The 16,923-nt window shown below is 35.9% G+C and overlaps 1 protein-coding gene across 1 annotated transcript in view; it reads left to right on the plus strand.

Annotated features, from left to right (window-relative positions):
- Positions 1-16,923, plus strand: part of SPEF2 (sperm flagellar 2) — a 68,886-nt gene that overhangs the window by 8,990 nt on the left and 42,973 nt on the right. Inside the window, 7 exon segments of the mRNA XM_075726260.1 lie at positions 1,532-1,702; positions 3,252-3,392; positions 4,449-4,528; positions 5,428-5,644; positions 11,591-11,779; positions 12,952-13,139; positions 15,068-15,236. Coding sequence (XP_075582375.1) covers positions 1,532-1,702; positions 3,252-3,392; positions 4,449-4,528; positions 5,428-5,644; positions 11,591-11,779; positions 12,952-13,139; positions 15,068-15,236 — 1,155 coding nt within the window.

The raw sequence follows: 16,923 nt of genomic DNA on the forward strand, positions 1-16,923 counted from the left end.
GTGGGATTACACAGTTTATCTGTGACTCATGAGGATATTGATCATCTGTGTTTTGTGTTCCTTTGTTTTGGCTCATTCTGTGTTACCTGCTCTCTTTTTAAGCTTTTAAGCTTTTTTTTAAGCTTTTCTCAGACTTAAAATACATATAGCAACAAAGGCCAGTAGTTGTTCAGCAGCTGCTGTTTTACTCATTTGATCAGTACAGATTGCAGACTGTGCGGCAGTCTAAGTATCAACTTAGACTAATTTTCCCTCCATGAAACTTATTTATAACTGTGTTGATCTTTGTGCCACAGTGCTTTAGTTCCTTCTGTTGCATGTCTCTCCATATATTTATACTAGACTCCAGCCAGCAATAACCATATGCTGAGTAATACAAAGAGGAAAAAACAAAGGGGAAAGAGTATCTAAGAGGAGGTCAGTATCAATGTAGTAGATTCTGCTAAAGTCGTTCTTCTTGTCTTCAACAGTAATGTTCAGTGTGTGCAGACCATAATTTGTTATCAGGATGAGCAATATTTAAGAAGCTATATATTGTGAATCAAATTCAGCCCAGTGAAATTTCACATTTTTTTCTGGCACACTTCCTGAAAAATAGTCTACAAGCAGAAAGTTTACTGACAAGTGCAAGGATAGTACCAAACAGTCGAAAATCCCTTCACCTATAGAGTGATAGCTTAAAGAAGATAAAGCAACTAAGAGTAGCTTCTGTCAATAGATAGATTCGGAATGGCGTTTGAATTGTAGAATAGTTGAGGTTGGAAGGGGCCTCTGGAAATCATTTAATCCACCCACCCTGCTGTAAGCAAAGTCAGCTAGAGTAGGTTGCTCAGGTCCTAGTTCACTTGGGTTTTGAATATTGTGAAAGATGGAGAATTCATAGCCTGCCTAGACAAATTATTTATCACCCTTTCAATATTTTTTTTTTATGTTTCAGCTGAATTTTCTGTATTTCAGTTTGAATAGAACAGAATACAGTAGTTCCAGTTGGAAGGGACCAACAATGATCATCTAGTTCAACTGCCTGAATACTTCAGGGCAGACCAAAAGTTAAAGCATGTTATTAAGGGCATTGTCCAGATGCCTCCTAATCACTGACAGGCTTGGGGCATCGACCACCTCTCTAGGAAGCCTGTTCCAGTGTTTGACCGCCCTCTCAGGAAAGAAATGCTTCCTCATGTCCAGTGTAAACCTTGCTGGCACAGCTTTGAGCCATTCCCATGCATCCTGTCACTAGGTACCAGGGAGAAGAGATCAGCATCTCCTTAGGAAGCTATAGAGAGCAATGAGGTAGCCCCTCAGCCTCCTTTTCTCCAAACTAAAGAAAGTTTGGCATTGTTCAAGTTCATATCTGCATGTTCTTTTCAATGGAGTTAGTCCTGTTTTTCTGAAAAATATTCAACCATGTTTAGATGTTGTTCTGTGTACATTAGCACAGGAAAACACAGTTTGAAATGACTGTTGCAAAATTATCATATTTAAATATGTTTCTTCTGTTCCTGACTCTTCATTGCTTGGTGTTTAATTTTAGCGTTTGAAAACTTTAATGCCACGTCAGGCTGATTTGCAACTACAGCAGATTTCAGAGCATTTTGAAATAAAATCTAAGGTAATAGAAGATAAAATAGCTCGTATACATATTGCAGAACAACAGAAAGTTCAGAAGCTCCAAGAGGAACGAAGAGCCCAAGACATTGAAAAGGTGACTATTTACTTTTTATAGACTTCTGAAGAAGTATTTTCTTAAGTTCATGTACATAATGAGTTAGTTAAAGCCAATGTGAATGCCTGTTAATTCTGTGCTACACAGTCATGTTTATACAAAACCAAAGATAAGGAGTATGCACGACAATCATTAATATGTAGATATAAAGCCAATATACTGTTATAAGACTCTGAAAAAATTCATATTTAAAAATCACTTAATGTTAAATTGAGAGTATTTGCATATTGTCATGCATGGAAAATATTTATAGATTTGAAGAAAAAGTGTAAATTTCACAACTGTATGTGTTTAAGTTGTCCTTGTAAAAGAGGTTTGTGACATTCTTAATTTGTGAAGACAAGAAGCATTGTTCAAAAGTAGGAAAAAAACACAGGGCAGGGGACCTATAGTGGGTATGGCCTCAGAACACCTTGTAGCTCTGTGTAGCTGTTCTGATAAGGTAAAAAAGAGGAACTAATTTCTTAAGAAATGGGAACACTCATCCAAAGTACAGCCTGTAGTTTACATAGAGGAACCGACCAGCTATCCAAGGGGTGCTGAACCACAGTGAAAACTGACTAATTTGAGATGCATTTTGTATGGCTAATTAAAGGGAGAGAGTCTTGCTGTGGTTATTTAGCTGTTCTATTACCACTGCATGAACAAGAATGAAAAAGAAAGTCCCTTCATGTATCTAGAAAAGAAAATACAAGCAATATCCGAAATATTCAAAATTTTAAAAGAAAATTTACTAATATCTTATTTGATATAGTACATATTTATTTTTTAACTATCTTTGACTCCTTGTAAAAAAACTTTTTTCCCACTCAATTCCACCTTTAACTTCATGTATCTGTAGTGCACTTTTAACTAGTGTAATTTAAATGTTTTTTACTTCTGGTCATCTGAGACTGATTGTTCAGTGGTAATATTACCTAATGGTATTCACAGTTTCTGTGCTGAATTCTGACCTGAAACAGGTACCATACTAGAGCTAGAATTTAATAGAAGCCCTTAAATGCCTATTAGGCACTGAGCACAAACTGTTTTTCTTTACAGATGTGCTTCTATTGCACCACACTATATGTTAATGCAGACATAGCATATATAGATGTACCATTTTCTGATAATGGTACTTAAAAAGTATGTCTTCATCCTCAAATATTGAGAACATATACTAGCATATTGCTAAGCTGTCAAATTATTCAGAATGTAGAATGATACTTTAAAATGCATTTTACAACATGTACTTCTTGATATAAAAATGGTGATTCATGAGTACAGTGGCTGAGAATATGCTTAAGACAAAGTTTAACTGTGGACAAAAGACAAATAAGTTTTTGCTTTCATTGCATTTTAGTGATTAAAAAAAGAAAAAAAGTCATTTACTCAAGCCTGGAGCCTGATAAGCTCTTCTACTTTCTTCCTTGAAGAATTTTTTCCTTATGGCTTAATTACATTTACTTCATAGATATATAGGTAGTGTATTAGGGCCCTATGGTGTATTTCAACTCAAGTATCTGAACACAAGATGTTGAATATTCAGCATCGCATAGGAAGAAGGAGACAAAATGAAATAATGGCCAGGATTCAAGCAGCTATTATACAGATTCCGAAGCCACCACCGAGCCATACCATAAAGGCTACTGAAGCCAAAAAATTCTTGAAGAAGAAAAGAGAAGCAGAGGTAACTATCATCTACATTCTTTTAATATTAATTATATGAACTTGCAAAACATATGATTTCTGAGAGCATTTACACTTACAAATACTGTACTTGCACCATCCAAAAGCTGCTGATATAACTGTTAAAATGATAGTGTAGACTGAACCAGTGAAAATTGGGCTAAATATTAATATGATTATGATTCTGCATTTGTTACTTAGTAAAAATGTTTTGATGTAAGAGAAAGTTCTTATTAAATAAATACCATAAATAAGTACTAATTTAATTGTGGACAGTATTTTAGCTTCTAGTCCACTGAGTAGAATATGTGAAATAAACATTAATGTTTCCTTCTCATTTGTGTATGATGTTTTGCACCATAATGTACGAACTCTTCTGTAACACACTATAAAACAATCTGCTCTATCAAAAAAGTTATTAACACCTGAAATTGACAATAGTCTTAGATCAAATCAAGAGATGATGGCAATGTAGCAATAAAAAAAAAATCTGTATTATCTAGTGCTGAAGAATACTTGGATTGTAATCTCACAGTTCATGGATTGTATTGTCATCAGGAGTGCAGATATTACTTGGTTTTACAACTGCGCAACTGTGATAGATACGTTTAAATGTAGAGTGTAGGAACACAGTTGCTTGAGTAATGATCAGGGATAAATTCAAGCTACTAAATCTAAAGCAGACCATAACCCAGAATATCTTGTTTCTAATCCCTGAATGGTGGGAATTATATAAACTGCTAGCGTCCTATGTAAAATCAGAATTATCCTGCAGAATGAACAGCTGCAAAATCTTAGTATTTTCTGGCTGATGGCTGATAACTATTTCCTAGTTATAGCTAGGAAAAGGGGAGGGGGGAAAGGAAATGAAAGGTAGAAGAAGGAACAAGTCTTGCCTTTTTTCTTGATCTAGCTGACGCTTAAAATATTTTCAGTGTAAACATTTCTGTTTTCCTAACATGACATAAAAGTAACTCCCTAATACTTAGTCTGTTGAACCTTCCTTATGATTCTTTGTGAAGAGAAAGGAAACATTAAATTTTGTGTTATTTTTCAGGACACATACAAGGACATTAAAAAGTTTGAGAAGTCTCTGGCAAGAAACACTTCTGCAGTACACAGCCAAGTCACTGACAGGTAATATTTGGATATTAGATTGTTAAAATTAGACAGGACCCTACCTCAGGTAGCTACTATCTATGTGGACAGTTACTTGAGGAAGATGTAATGGCTTGTTTAGTTTAACCTGTGATTGTCCTTTGAGTGATTGTCCCACTAGCACTGCAAATATTCCAGCTCCAGCACCGTTACAGTGTTTTTACCTTAACTTTATTTGTAGTAGGGATGGCTCAGGCTTCCTTCTCTCCTTTTTGCTATATATGCAGCAACAAAGGACACGAAGTGCATCTCTTCTTCTCTGTTCATTTCAGTCATTGAGTCTGTAAGGTCAGTTAGACTTTGCAGAGAGACGAGAATGGTTGTGGATGTACATACACGGTAACACATTTCAAAGAAAATAGACAGAAACAACCTATCTCCTTAGACTTATCTGTATGTTGATTTATTTGTGAATAATTTGAAGTAGTAGTCATTCTGTGACCTTTAGTGATATGTATACCATACTCAGAGGAGGTGGCAGTCATGCATACTGCTGTGGATACTTCTGCATGTAACCAACCTGTGATTAATAACTCCACAAAACTACATCCAGAGTGTATGGCTATATTGAAGAGTAACCCATCTTTCTTTGATATTCTGTGAGCCATCCTAATTTCCTCTTTCTGTAGAATTTGGCTTCATATTAGCAAATGAACTAACTGACAGTTGGCTCAAGTCAGTGCTGGAGTCCTCCTCTGGACTTAGTGGTCATTGTGGGGCACAAGAACATCAAGAAGTAGCCGCAGTGTCCATAAGGAATGCTGTTGTGCATTTATCAGACTTCCACATAACTATACAGGGATCTGTATGAAAACACCTCTAAGAACGATAATTCCTATAAAGTCAGTGATCTTTTTCTTTTTAATCTTTTCAATCAGCGATATACAAGACTCATTGCAAACACAGAAGCTGCAAGAAGCAACTCTAGAAACTAGAGTACAGACAGCAACTGAGCTGCTAAATATTTATTCAGATGATGAATACATAAGGAAAATTCAAAAACATTTAGAGGAAGATACGTTTGCTAGAGAACAACGAGAAAAGAGACGACGAAAAATGCTAATGCAACAGTTAATAGCACATGAAGCTGAAGAGGTGAGAAAATGTATGCTGAAGTCTATAACCCATGCACAATTAGTAATCTAAAAATTTGCTTACAAATATAAAAGAACAGTATTTTTGGAGGGTTGAATAAAATTTGGAGGGGATAAAGGGAGACATATACACTTATCTCTGAAAATAACTTTTATGCCAACCGTTGTCTGTCCTTGAAAAATATGGAAGGTTGTGCATTCTTTCTCACCACCTTTATGTCATACTTCACCCTTATAAATCATAAAGGATCAAACGAAAGCAGCAGAGATAAGGTTATTAAAAATCAGTTGAAGACCTGCCTTATGTACCCCCGGCCCAAAGCTGAATTTTAAATTATCAAAATGTATACTGGTTCTGAAGAAGGTACTTATTAAAAAACAACAAACATGGCATTCCTGGTTGAAAACCTGTATTTACAAATGTGTCATGTAAAGTTTTTGATGTGGACTGGATGAATTCTGAAATGGTTGTGTTGGGTGATATGAGGAAGCAAAATACTTATTTTGCAGTTCAGAGCTTTGATTTCTGATGTGTTATCAAATAGAAGACATGTCTCTGGAGGATGTCTGTATTGTGTCTAAAAGTGGGTGTTGCAGGTTACTCCATTTGAATCCTGTCCCATAAAGCACAAGGCTTTTCAGATTCTGTCTCAGACACTCCTCATTCAAAAAGCAGCTCTTAGATTACTGACTTCACAGATCTTCTCTTTCATAATGATTGTATGAAATCAGAACATTGTAACTTACTGGGTTTCTGTGATTTCTAGTTATCTTTTATCTTAGTATTGCACTGTGAGTCCTTAGCTTAGATCGTATGTGTTGAACCCAGTGTAGCCGTGCCTGTCTCCACTGCTGTTGTGTAATAATAGCACTTCAGATGTGTGGCATCTCTGAAAAAGAATAGTATGAGGTTTTATATATATTTTTGTATATATATATATAAGCATTAACATGTAATGTCTGGAGATGGTTTTGGAATTGTTAAGAAAAAAATAAATTTGTTAGTGTAGGCATCTAGAAATTAGATGACTTTTCAATATCTATCCCGGACCTATATTGTATGAAAAACACCTATAGTGGCTTAGACGAAGAGTCCATCTATCCATATATCCTGTCTCTGAGCTCTCACTGAAAGAGATTATATATCATATTCTTGTTGATATGCATAGGCCATGAAGAAGTTTTGCAACCCAGTTGTCTGAAACCACTGTAGTCACAAAATTTGCTCTTTTCCTGCTATCAGCAGTTGCAGCCCCAGCACAACACCAGCAGCCCGGACTAGTGGTTCAGACAGCCATGGCTATCAGCTGATGGCCATGTGGCCAGCATCAATCACTGGGGCATTTGGTGGATACAGCAGCTCTAAGCCAGCAAAGTCAGCCAGTGCTGTCGAGGAGGTCAGACAGCTGGTCCACCTGTGATTGTAGTACAAGCCTTGTCAGTTTGAGGTGGAGGAATGTTGCAATGGGCTGCCAATCAGACCAGCTCCAGTGAGGCTCCAAAGCAAGGCAAAAGTAACAATAGAGTTCCTAACTTCCCAGGAAGAAAAATCAGTGTTGATATAGGAACAACAGAAGTCACAGACTGCAGGAATTAGAAGGAAAGACAAGTGAGCAGTTGACTGGAATAGTACTCTGACCAGATCAGAGAATCTATTTAGTGGTAATTTGGTTCTAAATTAGCAGAGGAGGAGGTGTCTGGTTGGAACTCTGTGAGGTTTCAGAAATTAGATGTTGCTTGGCTTAAGAGAAGTGTGAAGCAAACTAACATATTGTCTTTAAAAAAAAAAAAAAATATATATATAAAGTAGTTGAAAATTACTTTCTTCCTCCATTAGACATGAAACCAGAAAGGATTTGCAGACTGAGACTGTAGCTTTCTTGTAGATATTAGGGTCAGTTTTTTACCTATACTGCATAAAACTTGAACACAGGGCACAGGATCATTTAGAGTCAAATGAATTTCATCCCTTCAGCGTGCTTTAGTGTGTTTCATGTCCATCCTCTACTAAAAGAATCTTGCCCAAATTTTTGAGTTTTGGCACTCTACAAGTTGGAGCCTGGAAGAAAAAGTACTTTACAATTACATGACACTCCTCTATGTGGATCACAGGGTGATGTCAGTCAGATTTTCATAGGCAGGAGTTGAAAATGTTTGACAGTAACATGGCTTCATCCCAACTGAATCTTTGATCTCCACCATTTCAACAAAGTATTTGTTCTAAGTACTCATTTTAAAATACTCTGTTCAGATTTTTTCTCTCTGAATTTAAAAAGTTACCAGGAAGAAGTTACCACCAGGAATAAATTGAGAAGAAGAAAATGGGAGGGGAAATTAGTTGTTACTAGATTATTGCTTGTCAAACAAATAGACTTCTATATGCCAAGCTATAAGTTTTGGTCATAAATTTTATGACTACACAACAGGACAGAAGTGTTTCATTTGTATGTAAATTAAACAAGGAAATAGAAAAATAGAAAAACATAATATAGTAATTATGCATGAACAACATGAAACATAAACACACTAATGTTTGGCCACTGGGTGCCACTGTTGTCTCAAGTAGGTAAACTGAAAAAAAGTGTGTATTGTGCTTTCTCAGTAGTAATTTTTCAAATGATTACTCAGATGTCCCATTTATGATACTTATGATTTCTTCAGACACTTCTCAGTCCTCTGTGAAGAAGTTGATGTAAAACATTAGGTCAAAAAATTGTACTACTGTTTTTGTCTCCTAGTATGCCTAGAAGTTTCAAAACTTTTCAACCTTACGTTCTGGTACTTTGTCCATTCCTGTTTGTGTGAAAGATAGCTACCAATGCTTCACTCCCCTATCCAATAAGCACCATTTTTGAAATTACGAGTTGGGTGTTCTGAATCCTAATTTATCCATTGTATAGCTCTGAGTTAATTGCCTTTTCATATATTCTTGTTTCTCAGAAATTTCCTGCTGGCCTTTTTTAGGCCTACTCAGCATGTCAAAATATTTGATTGCTTAGAATATTGAAGTTCTCTAACCTTCAGTTAACAAATAAAAGGTTTCTTTTGGCTGCTCTGAAGTGTTCTAAGGGAGCGTCTTCCCATTTCCTTTATAAAGAGCTCATTCACCTAGATGAGGTGCTTTGATTTCTCCCTGTGCCAACTATTTGCACTATAGAGTTGATGGTTTGAGCATGACAAATGATCACTCTGTTAGGCTGGCCCCTTTAATCCCTTGTGAATTAGGATTTAAAGATCCATTTTCCTCTGGTGGATTACTTATTGCTGTACTAATCCATGGTTGAGGAACTAAAGAAAATAATGAAGGATATTTACTTGTAATAGGAAGCAAAGCCTGTGCATCCTCTAATCTTTGAAATCTTAATGAAATACCAGGTCCAAAGAAGCAGTGGATAGAACTGAGGTAGCAAAGGGCATCATGTGTCCTTTTATTGCCTTGACTTCATTAATGTAAGAGACAAATGGACAGATTAACTCTTCAGCAGGCAGTGCTACTGGAAAACTTTATCACCTGAACTATGTCAAATGACACATAGCATGAATATGAAAATATGAAGTGCATATAAAGTTGTTACTATTGCATTGTTTTGCATTTCAGCTGCATGCATGATGATAATACTGTGCGTAGAAAAACAGTGTACAAATGGTAGACTACAAATAGAGCACAAAACAAAACACATTCAAAATTAAATCCTCATTTTGTGATAAGCTTTGTAGAGATACAGTGTTGTGTGCAGGTGAAACGCTCTGGGATTAAAGCCTGAGATGACCGCATCTTTGCCATTAGAACTATCATGCAGTGTCATGAGATTCAGTGCTAGGAAAGGGGAGTGCAAAGCTCACATTTTGGCTAAATTAAGCAAAATGTTGAGGGTTTTTTATATCAGCTTAGTCTTTTCAAGTCACCAGCATTTAATTGGAATGTACTTTATTCCCAGCAATTGTAAAGGGAAAGGAACTTAAAAATATGGAAAGAGTTTTGTTTGAAAAATATTGGCTTCTCCCTAACATCAACATTAAAGATCTAAATTAATTAGAAAGTTGTGGTTCTTATTATTGCAATTAAAATAGCCATGTTTTGGAGCTTTATGTTAGAAATCTATTGCAGATGTCCTGGTTGCATTATGTAGCACAGATCTAGACATCTTTGTAGAATTCTTTCATAAACAGTATGATAATATGTAATAAAGTTTGATTTTTCATTTATAGGTGAACTCATGTAATGTGTTCTACCCTCTCTTCCACAGCCAGCTGACTGAAAATAAACCAGATGGAAAAGAAAATAGAAGTGATACTTTATTTTGGTTTGGTTTTCATACTACTACTAGCTGGCTTACCTGTTCCTCTGTTCTTAGGAAAGTGAATTTGAAATCTTCAGATCAGTTCCCAATTTAGGTCCTTAAATTTGAATACATTTCATAGCAGTTTTGCTGCATCTGAAACAAATGTGCAGGGAATCAGAAATTTCCTCTAAAATTCTGCTGTAAGAGTGATATTTGGCAATGGGGCTTGAAAGGCAAGCTGATGCTTTTGCTTAGAACTCAGAAGTAGTTCTGGACTGTGCAAATAGTGAGGCAAAACTTTAGGTTAGGTGAAGCATTAGTTTAGATACCAAGAACAGTCTAGAGAAGTGTAGTAGTGAGAAGATGCTATTATGTTTTGACAAGTACTTTGAAAAGTAACAGTCCGCAGCCTTCAAAGTGTCTGCATGCTGACCATGCTTCAAGTAATGGTTCAGAATGGTTTTATTATAGTACTGAGTAGGGGATTCTATTCATGTCCCAGTGAAAACACTGCAACTGTTACCCAGAAGTCTTGTATTTTCCTCTGTTCTGAATGCTTCCTCATATTCCCAGTCTCCTGAATGGAGGAGATAATTACCCAAATCCCAAGAAAGAAGGAAAAAGTTCAAACCTGTAGAGGAATAGACTGATCAAGGATCCAGCAGAGTATGGCAGGGTGGGTAGTGGTGAAGAGCAGGCATAAGTTAATAATTTGAGGAAAGGGTATATCTTCACATACAATGTGAAGCAATTATTTGAAATATTATGCAGTTTCTTTGCGCAGAGGAAATATCCAAGTTAAAATTGAGTTAAGCTGAACAAATGTATTTTTGCTGAGTATCTCAGTTAAGACATATTTAGAATTCACTTCTATAGTTCTACGATTCTTACATAGCTGTTGTGGTTTAACCCCAGCCGGCAACTAAGAACCACACAGCCACTCATTTGCTCCCCGCGGTGGCATGGGGGAGAGAATTGGAAGGGTAAAAGGGAGAAAAGTCATGGGTTGTGACAAAGACAGTGTAATAGGTAAAGCAAAAGCTGTGCATGCAAGCAAAGCAAAACAAGGAATTCATTCACTCCTTCCAACTGGCAGGCAGGTGTTCAGCCATCTCCAGGGAAGCAGGGCTCCATCACCTAAAGCAGTTACTTGGAAAGACAAAACACCATTACTCTGAATATCCCCTCTTCCTTCTTCTTCCCCCAGCTTTATATACTGATCATGACATCATATGGTGTGGAATATCCCTTTGGTCAGTTGGGGCCAGCTGTCCCAGCTGTGTCCCCTCCCAACTTCATGTGCACCCCCAGCCTGCTCGCTGGTGGGGTGGGGTGAGGAGCAGAAAAGGCCTTGACTGTGTGTAGGCACTGCTCAGCAGTAGCTAAAACATCCCTGTGTTATCAACACTGTTTCCAGCACAAATCCAAAACATAGCCCCATACTACTATGAAGAAAATTAACTCTACCCCAGCCAAACCCAGCACAATAGTTTACAAAAATAGTACTCATAAATAGATACGTATGTTGTTCTGGATTTATGTATCAAATGAGCAAGTAAATGCTGTTATATGATTCCATTCATATTTCTCATATGAGACGCTGATGAGTTGTCTATGAAATAGTTTATAAGCTGTGCTTAATGCTGTTAGTTTTTATCTTTTAGGAGGCTTACCGGGAGGAGCAACTTATTTACAGACTGATGAGACAATCTCAGCAGGAGCGGAGGATTGCTGTTCAACTCATGCATGTTCGACATGAAAAAGAGGTGTTAAGGCAAAACAGAATTTTCAGGGAAAAACAATATGAAGAAAGACGACTGAAAGAGTTCCGGGAAGCTCTTGATAGAGAAGCGGTAAAAGATTATTAACTCCCTGAATTGCTGCAGGACTGTTACAGTGCCTTCCTGTTACAAAATGGGATTTGTATTGTCAACTGCTAGAATTTAGGACTTTTCTAGGGACAGGGTGATTTAATGATGAATATATTCTTTTATCTATGTTCAAAGTTACAGCTAAGTTAATAAGGGATAAAGCTGAGCAACTTAGAGTCTAATTTTGATCTTTTCTTCCAAACTAATTTTAACTTTGTAGGAAAATGTCTCTGCTGAGTTTAAAAGGCACAGTCTTGCAGAGGCAAAATGGCAAAAGACAATGACATAAGATCTTGTTTCAAGAATCATGTTTTTCATTTCCTTTAGATGTAACCTGTTAACATCCATTTTTGACAAAAGCTAGAGGAGTTTCACTCATGAATGCTAATTTCTACCTTGGAGCTTGGAGTGGATTAATAAATTAAAAGGACTCATAATCCTGTGGCAAACTGCCAAGCGCTATGCTTATAGTAGGCCATAATGTGATGGTAGAAATCTTACTTTGCTCCTGCCAAAAACAATTAGCAGTTCCAAATCCTCCAACACAGCTGGAGTCCTGTGTAATCAGCAGCTATAGCTGTTGATTACAACATCTCTTCAAGTACTCTTTTGGCCAAAAGGAACACACCATCACAGGAAGTACTGATAATTTTCTCCTGTGACCAGAAATCTTTCTCAAAGATTGAACAGTATCAATAGTACAAAATTGTTTGCAGATCAGAATCTTGTAAGTCAAATTACTTGTCACATATTCTAAATGAGTGTTCCATTGTGAGTTTCAGTGGAACTAAGCCTTTACCAATGCATCTGCATAGCTGTTCCTTAGGAAGAGTAGACAGCATCATTTCATGTTTCCCTGTCCCCTAAGCACTGAATACATTCTTAATCTGTCATTAAAGAAGTAGCATACTTCTTTATTTCATTATGTTTTAGCAGTTAGAAAGCAAACAAAGTGGAATTTATAGAATTAATAAAAATTTGTACATTTGTCTATGTGTTAATTTGCTTGCTGGCTATCCAACTCTGGTGAGAATCTAGCTGGTTTCATTTCTTGACTTAAATGAGCAAGTTCATTTTTATTGCCAGGACTGTGCACTTCTGCACTTTCATTTTCTTTGCAATCTCAAATTTACTCTTTAAAAAAAAAATTCTAGGCTCTTGCAAAACAAGAAAAAGTTGATTATGAAGAACAAATTATCAAAGAAAAAGAATGTCATGAGAAAATTGCCATTGAAAGAGCTCAGGCACGTTATAAAAAACATTATTCTATATGTTGGGAAGTGATCGACCAAATAATTGATTTGTCAACAAAAGTAGGAGAATATCATCTACTGACAAACAAGTGAGTATGGTAGTTGTTAGGCAAAAATAACAGATGTTATGTAGCTGTTAGGCTTCATTATTCAGACTGGCTTAAGCACCATAACATCTTATGCAGATTCTCAGATATCTTACAGGACAGCTCCAATTAGTTTGTGTGGGAAAGTGATGATATTAGTTTTATGTGAGGATTCACTGATGTGTAATACGGGGTGAACTAATGCTAAAGCCTTAGCGTAATTTCTTGAAAACTCAACTAACCTGAATCCTTAGAAGACCAAGATCCACTAGTTCTACAGCTTGTGGAACTCTTGGTTTCCTTTTTTATGAACAAATTCCTTAGTTTAAAAGTGAAAAACTTGAGTGGTGCTCATCTTATTCTAGATTGCTCCACTAGCTGAACACTTCCTCAGTGTAATATAAACAGAATGAATTTCATAGAATCATAGAATGCTTTGGGTTGGAAGGAACCTTGAGAGATCATTGAGCCCAACCCCCCTGCAGTAAGCAGGGATTGAACCTGTGAATTTGGCATTATTAGCGCTGTGTTCTAACCAACTGAGCTAACCTGGCTGGTCTCCAAAGATATATCAACCTGCCTGGACTGTCCTAAGAGTAGAAACTCAGTCCAAAATCTTCTACATCTGACATGCTGTGATTCCCTCTTCTGACATGCCCTAATTGCACAGGGTTTCCGAGAAGGTCCTAAAAAGGCTGTAACCTGCAAGTGCCTGTGCTGTAGGAGTGTTTCCACAACCACAGAGCTGGGCGTTGTTGCTCTTGTTCTTTCATTAGTATTCAGTGATTAGACTATGGGATAAGGCTTACAGCACTAGAAAGTATGCCAAAATCTTTATTGCCTTTTAGTGTAATTGTATGTTAAAATAATAAAGCTGTAACCACACATATGATTATATTTTATGCAAATTATATAAATTTAGGCCCAGTAAGTACATGATAAAATAGTCAGCCTAGACACAGTTTAGTAATGATTTGATGATTTCCTTGTCTGACGCAGTCATGGTTCCAGTGTAAGGTAGTGTCACATTTGCTTGTACTGAGTGGTGCACAATATGTACAGATATTTGAAATATCTTTCCAAAGTGTGCATATCAAGGTTTTATCTGCATTTACTGCCACTATAGGTGTGCTTTGTCTGGCCTTCCTTGCATTTCATTGTGCAGGATGTGTATGATAGGTATTCAATTATTTTTGAACAGCACATGCAGAGTTTATTTAAAGCTATAGCACTCAACTGTCTAGAATCATTACTAAAAAAAAGAAAGTCCAAATTGATGTAATCTTAAGGAACAGCAGAAACTTTCATTTTGACCATTGATTAAATTTAAGCTGTTATTTGTACTGTTTATTTAACAGCCATAGAATTTTAATGTGATATATGTCAGCATCCTATTTGCATTTAGCTTGCCTCTGTATGCAGTTTGCCTTGTTGTTTCATATTAATATTTTTCCTTTCTAAAAGAAAAACTGTTGAGTTTAATTACTCATATAATTCTAAATTAATTTTAGCTTCCAGGAGAAAATTCTGTAGATTTTTGGTGGGAGGAGGCTTTACCCCACAAAAGGAAAGAATATTTTGGAACAGGGAAAAGCAGCTATAGCAAAACTGTTACTACACAGCTCTGCCAGCCAAATACTGTGTGATGATACATTTGTGAAAATACTAAAGCCTACAAGTGCCTATGGCTGTCATATAAGTAACCTTATAAAAAGCCTATAAGTAACCTTATAAAAAGCTACAAGTAACATACATATAAGTAACACTTATAAAAAGCTGTAATAATTACAGAAAGCATTATAAACTATATCTAGATTAGCATATGCTTGTTTCATGATTGTGATTCTTGTAAATTTGGGTCCACTGTTCTCAAAAGCCACTTTAATTTTTGGTTTGGAACTCATTCTTTTTTTTTTTTTTTCCTTCTGCAGCAGAATTCCTTTAAAACTGATGCTTGATTGGAAGGAATTTTTTTTTAATGGAAAACCAATGTATGAACAAGCCTCAATTCAACCTTTGCCAAATGAACCAAGCCCAGAACAACTTGTAGAGCTAAATAAAATGAATCTGTTAGATGAAAAAGATTATGGTGAATACAAGGTACATCAAACTGATAAGACATAATGGAAGATAATACACCTTGATTTTTCATAATCATTTTGTTGTGATGTTTCATTTTGTTCTCTTACTAGTTTCTGGTATCAGATTTTGACATGCATTTTCTTTGCATTGCCTGAGGTTCTGTGTGAATTATATGGCTATATTTTATTTTAGTAGTACTGGAGAACTGGTGCAATTTTAAAACTGTTATAATTTCATTCTTGTGTATAACACTGATTATATTTCTCTCCCAAGTTTGTGCGACCAACATGTTAATTGCAATGCAATTAATTTTTAGCTAATTGGAATTTGTGTGGTTAGTGCTACCATGTTTGAAAATGCAACAGAAAGTAGCCAGCAAAAGCAAGTGAAATGAAATACTGTGTCTGCTACAAAACCTGATAGTCTTAATTTCAGCAATTTTGAGTGAAAGCTTTCTAACAAGATTTATTGGTTTGAGTGATCCATTTCTTTTAAAATTATAACGTTTGTGAAAATTATTAAAAATGGCTGTAACCTTCTGTTAGAATACCAGTAACTATTTTTCAGGGTGCCTTAAAATTTTTCTTCAACTTCACAATACATTAATGTAATTTCACAAGTGAAAGATGAGGGATCAATGTTTCCCTGTTGAAATGTGTTGTACAGTTATTTCCAAATTACATTAATGATGCTTTTCTTTGGAAAAAAAAAATCCCGCTATGTATTTAGTCTTTTCAAATAATCTGTTTAACTAGAATATGGCAAAATCATGGCAAATAACCTGTCTTTGACTTGTTAGAAAATTGTAACTACAATATATATGTGCTTTTATCCATGTCCTGAACCAATTGGTAGATTTTCTGTTCCAGTGAGCACAAATGTTTGTTGTGAGTTTCTATGATGAATGCCTGACTGCTCAATTTACTTTGGTTTCAATCTTAACATACATTTTTCTGACTTATCTATTTATAAGGTCCTTGTCCAGACCATATCAACTCATGTAATGAATTTTATGATCACTTTCTTTAGGTGAAAAAAGGCATATATACAGACTAACAGGGAGGACATACAGGACAGACAGGCAGGAAACAGTGGGGAGCACTAATGAAAAATTAAGTTTCTCAGTCATATTGTTGTTTATATTACAAAGTCTCAGTAGTCTTCTCTAGATGTAAGGTCACTGAAGGTTGCAAACATTTAATGACACATTTAAAACCTCTTTTTTGCCATCAGTCTGTTTCAAATGCACATTCACGTAATTCAGATACACATAGTATCTGAGTATACATCTGAATTCATTCACATAGTTCAGATAAGACAAGGATTTGGGTTTTTTAAGCATGTCTTTTCAATTACGTGTCAAGAACTACATTTTCTGAGATAGAGAGGGGATGCTGTACAACTCAAAAAGATTTTTTTTGTTTGTTTTTACTGATTAAAAATAGATTATCTTTTCATTTACAGTGATAATAAGTTGCATTGTGTTATTCTATCTAATGCGCATATGTTCAGAGTCAACACTGATCAAGTTCTGTTAGTAGAATATATGCTGTGGTAATATATTATTCATGATAGTAAGTTCAGGAAAATGTTGCATATTCTACCTAGAACGTGAATTCAAAACATTATCTTTCAGTAGAACTTTGAAACTGGTTGCTTCTGTTGATGGTGATTAAATATTTAATTTATAGAATGGTACAGTTGT

Source organism: Pelecanus crispus, chromosome Z (assembly GCF_030463565.1).
Source record: "Pelecanus crispus isolate bPelCri1 chromosome Z, bPelCri1.pri, whole genome shotgun sequence".
Lineage (NCBI taxonomy): Eukaryota > Metazoa > Chordata > Aves > Pelecaniformes > Pelecanidae > Pelecanus > Pelecanus crispus.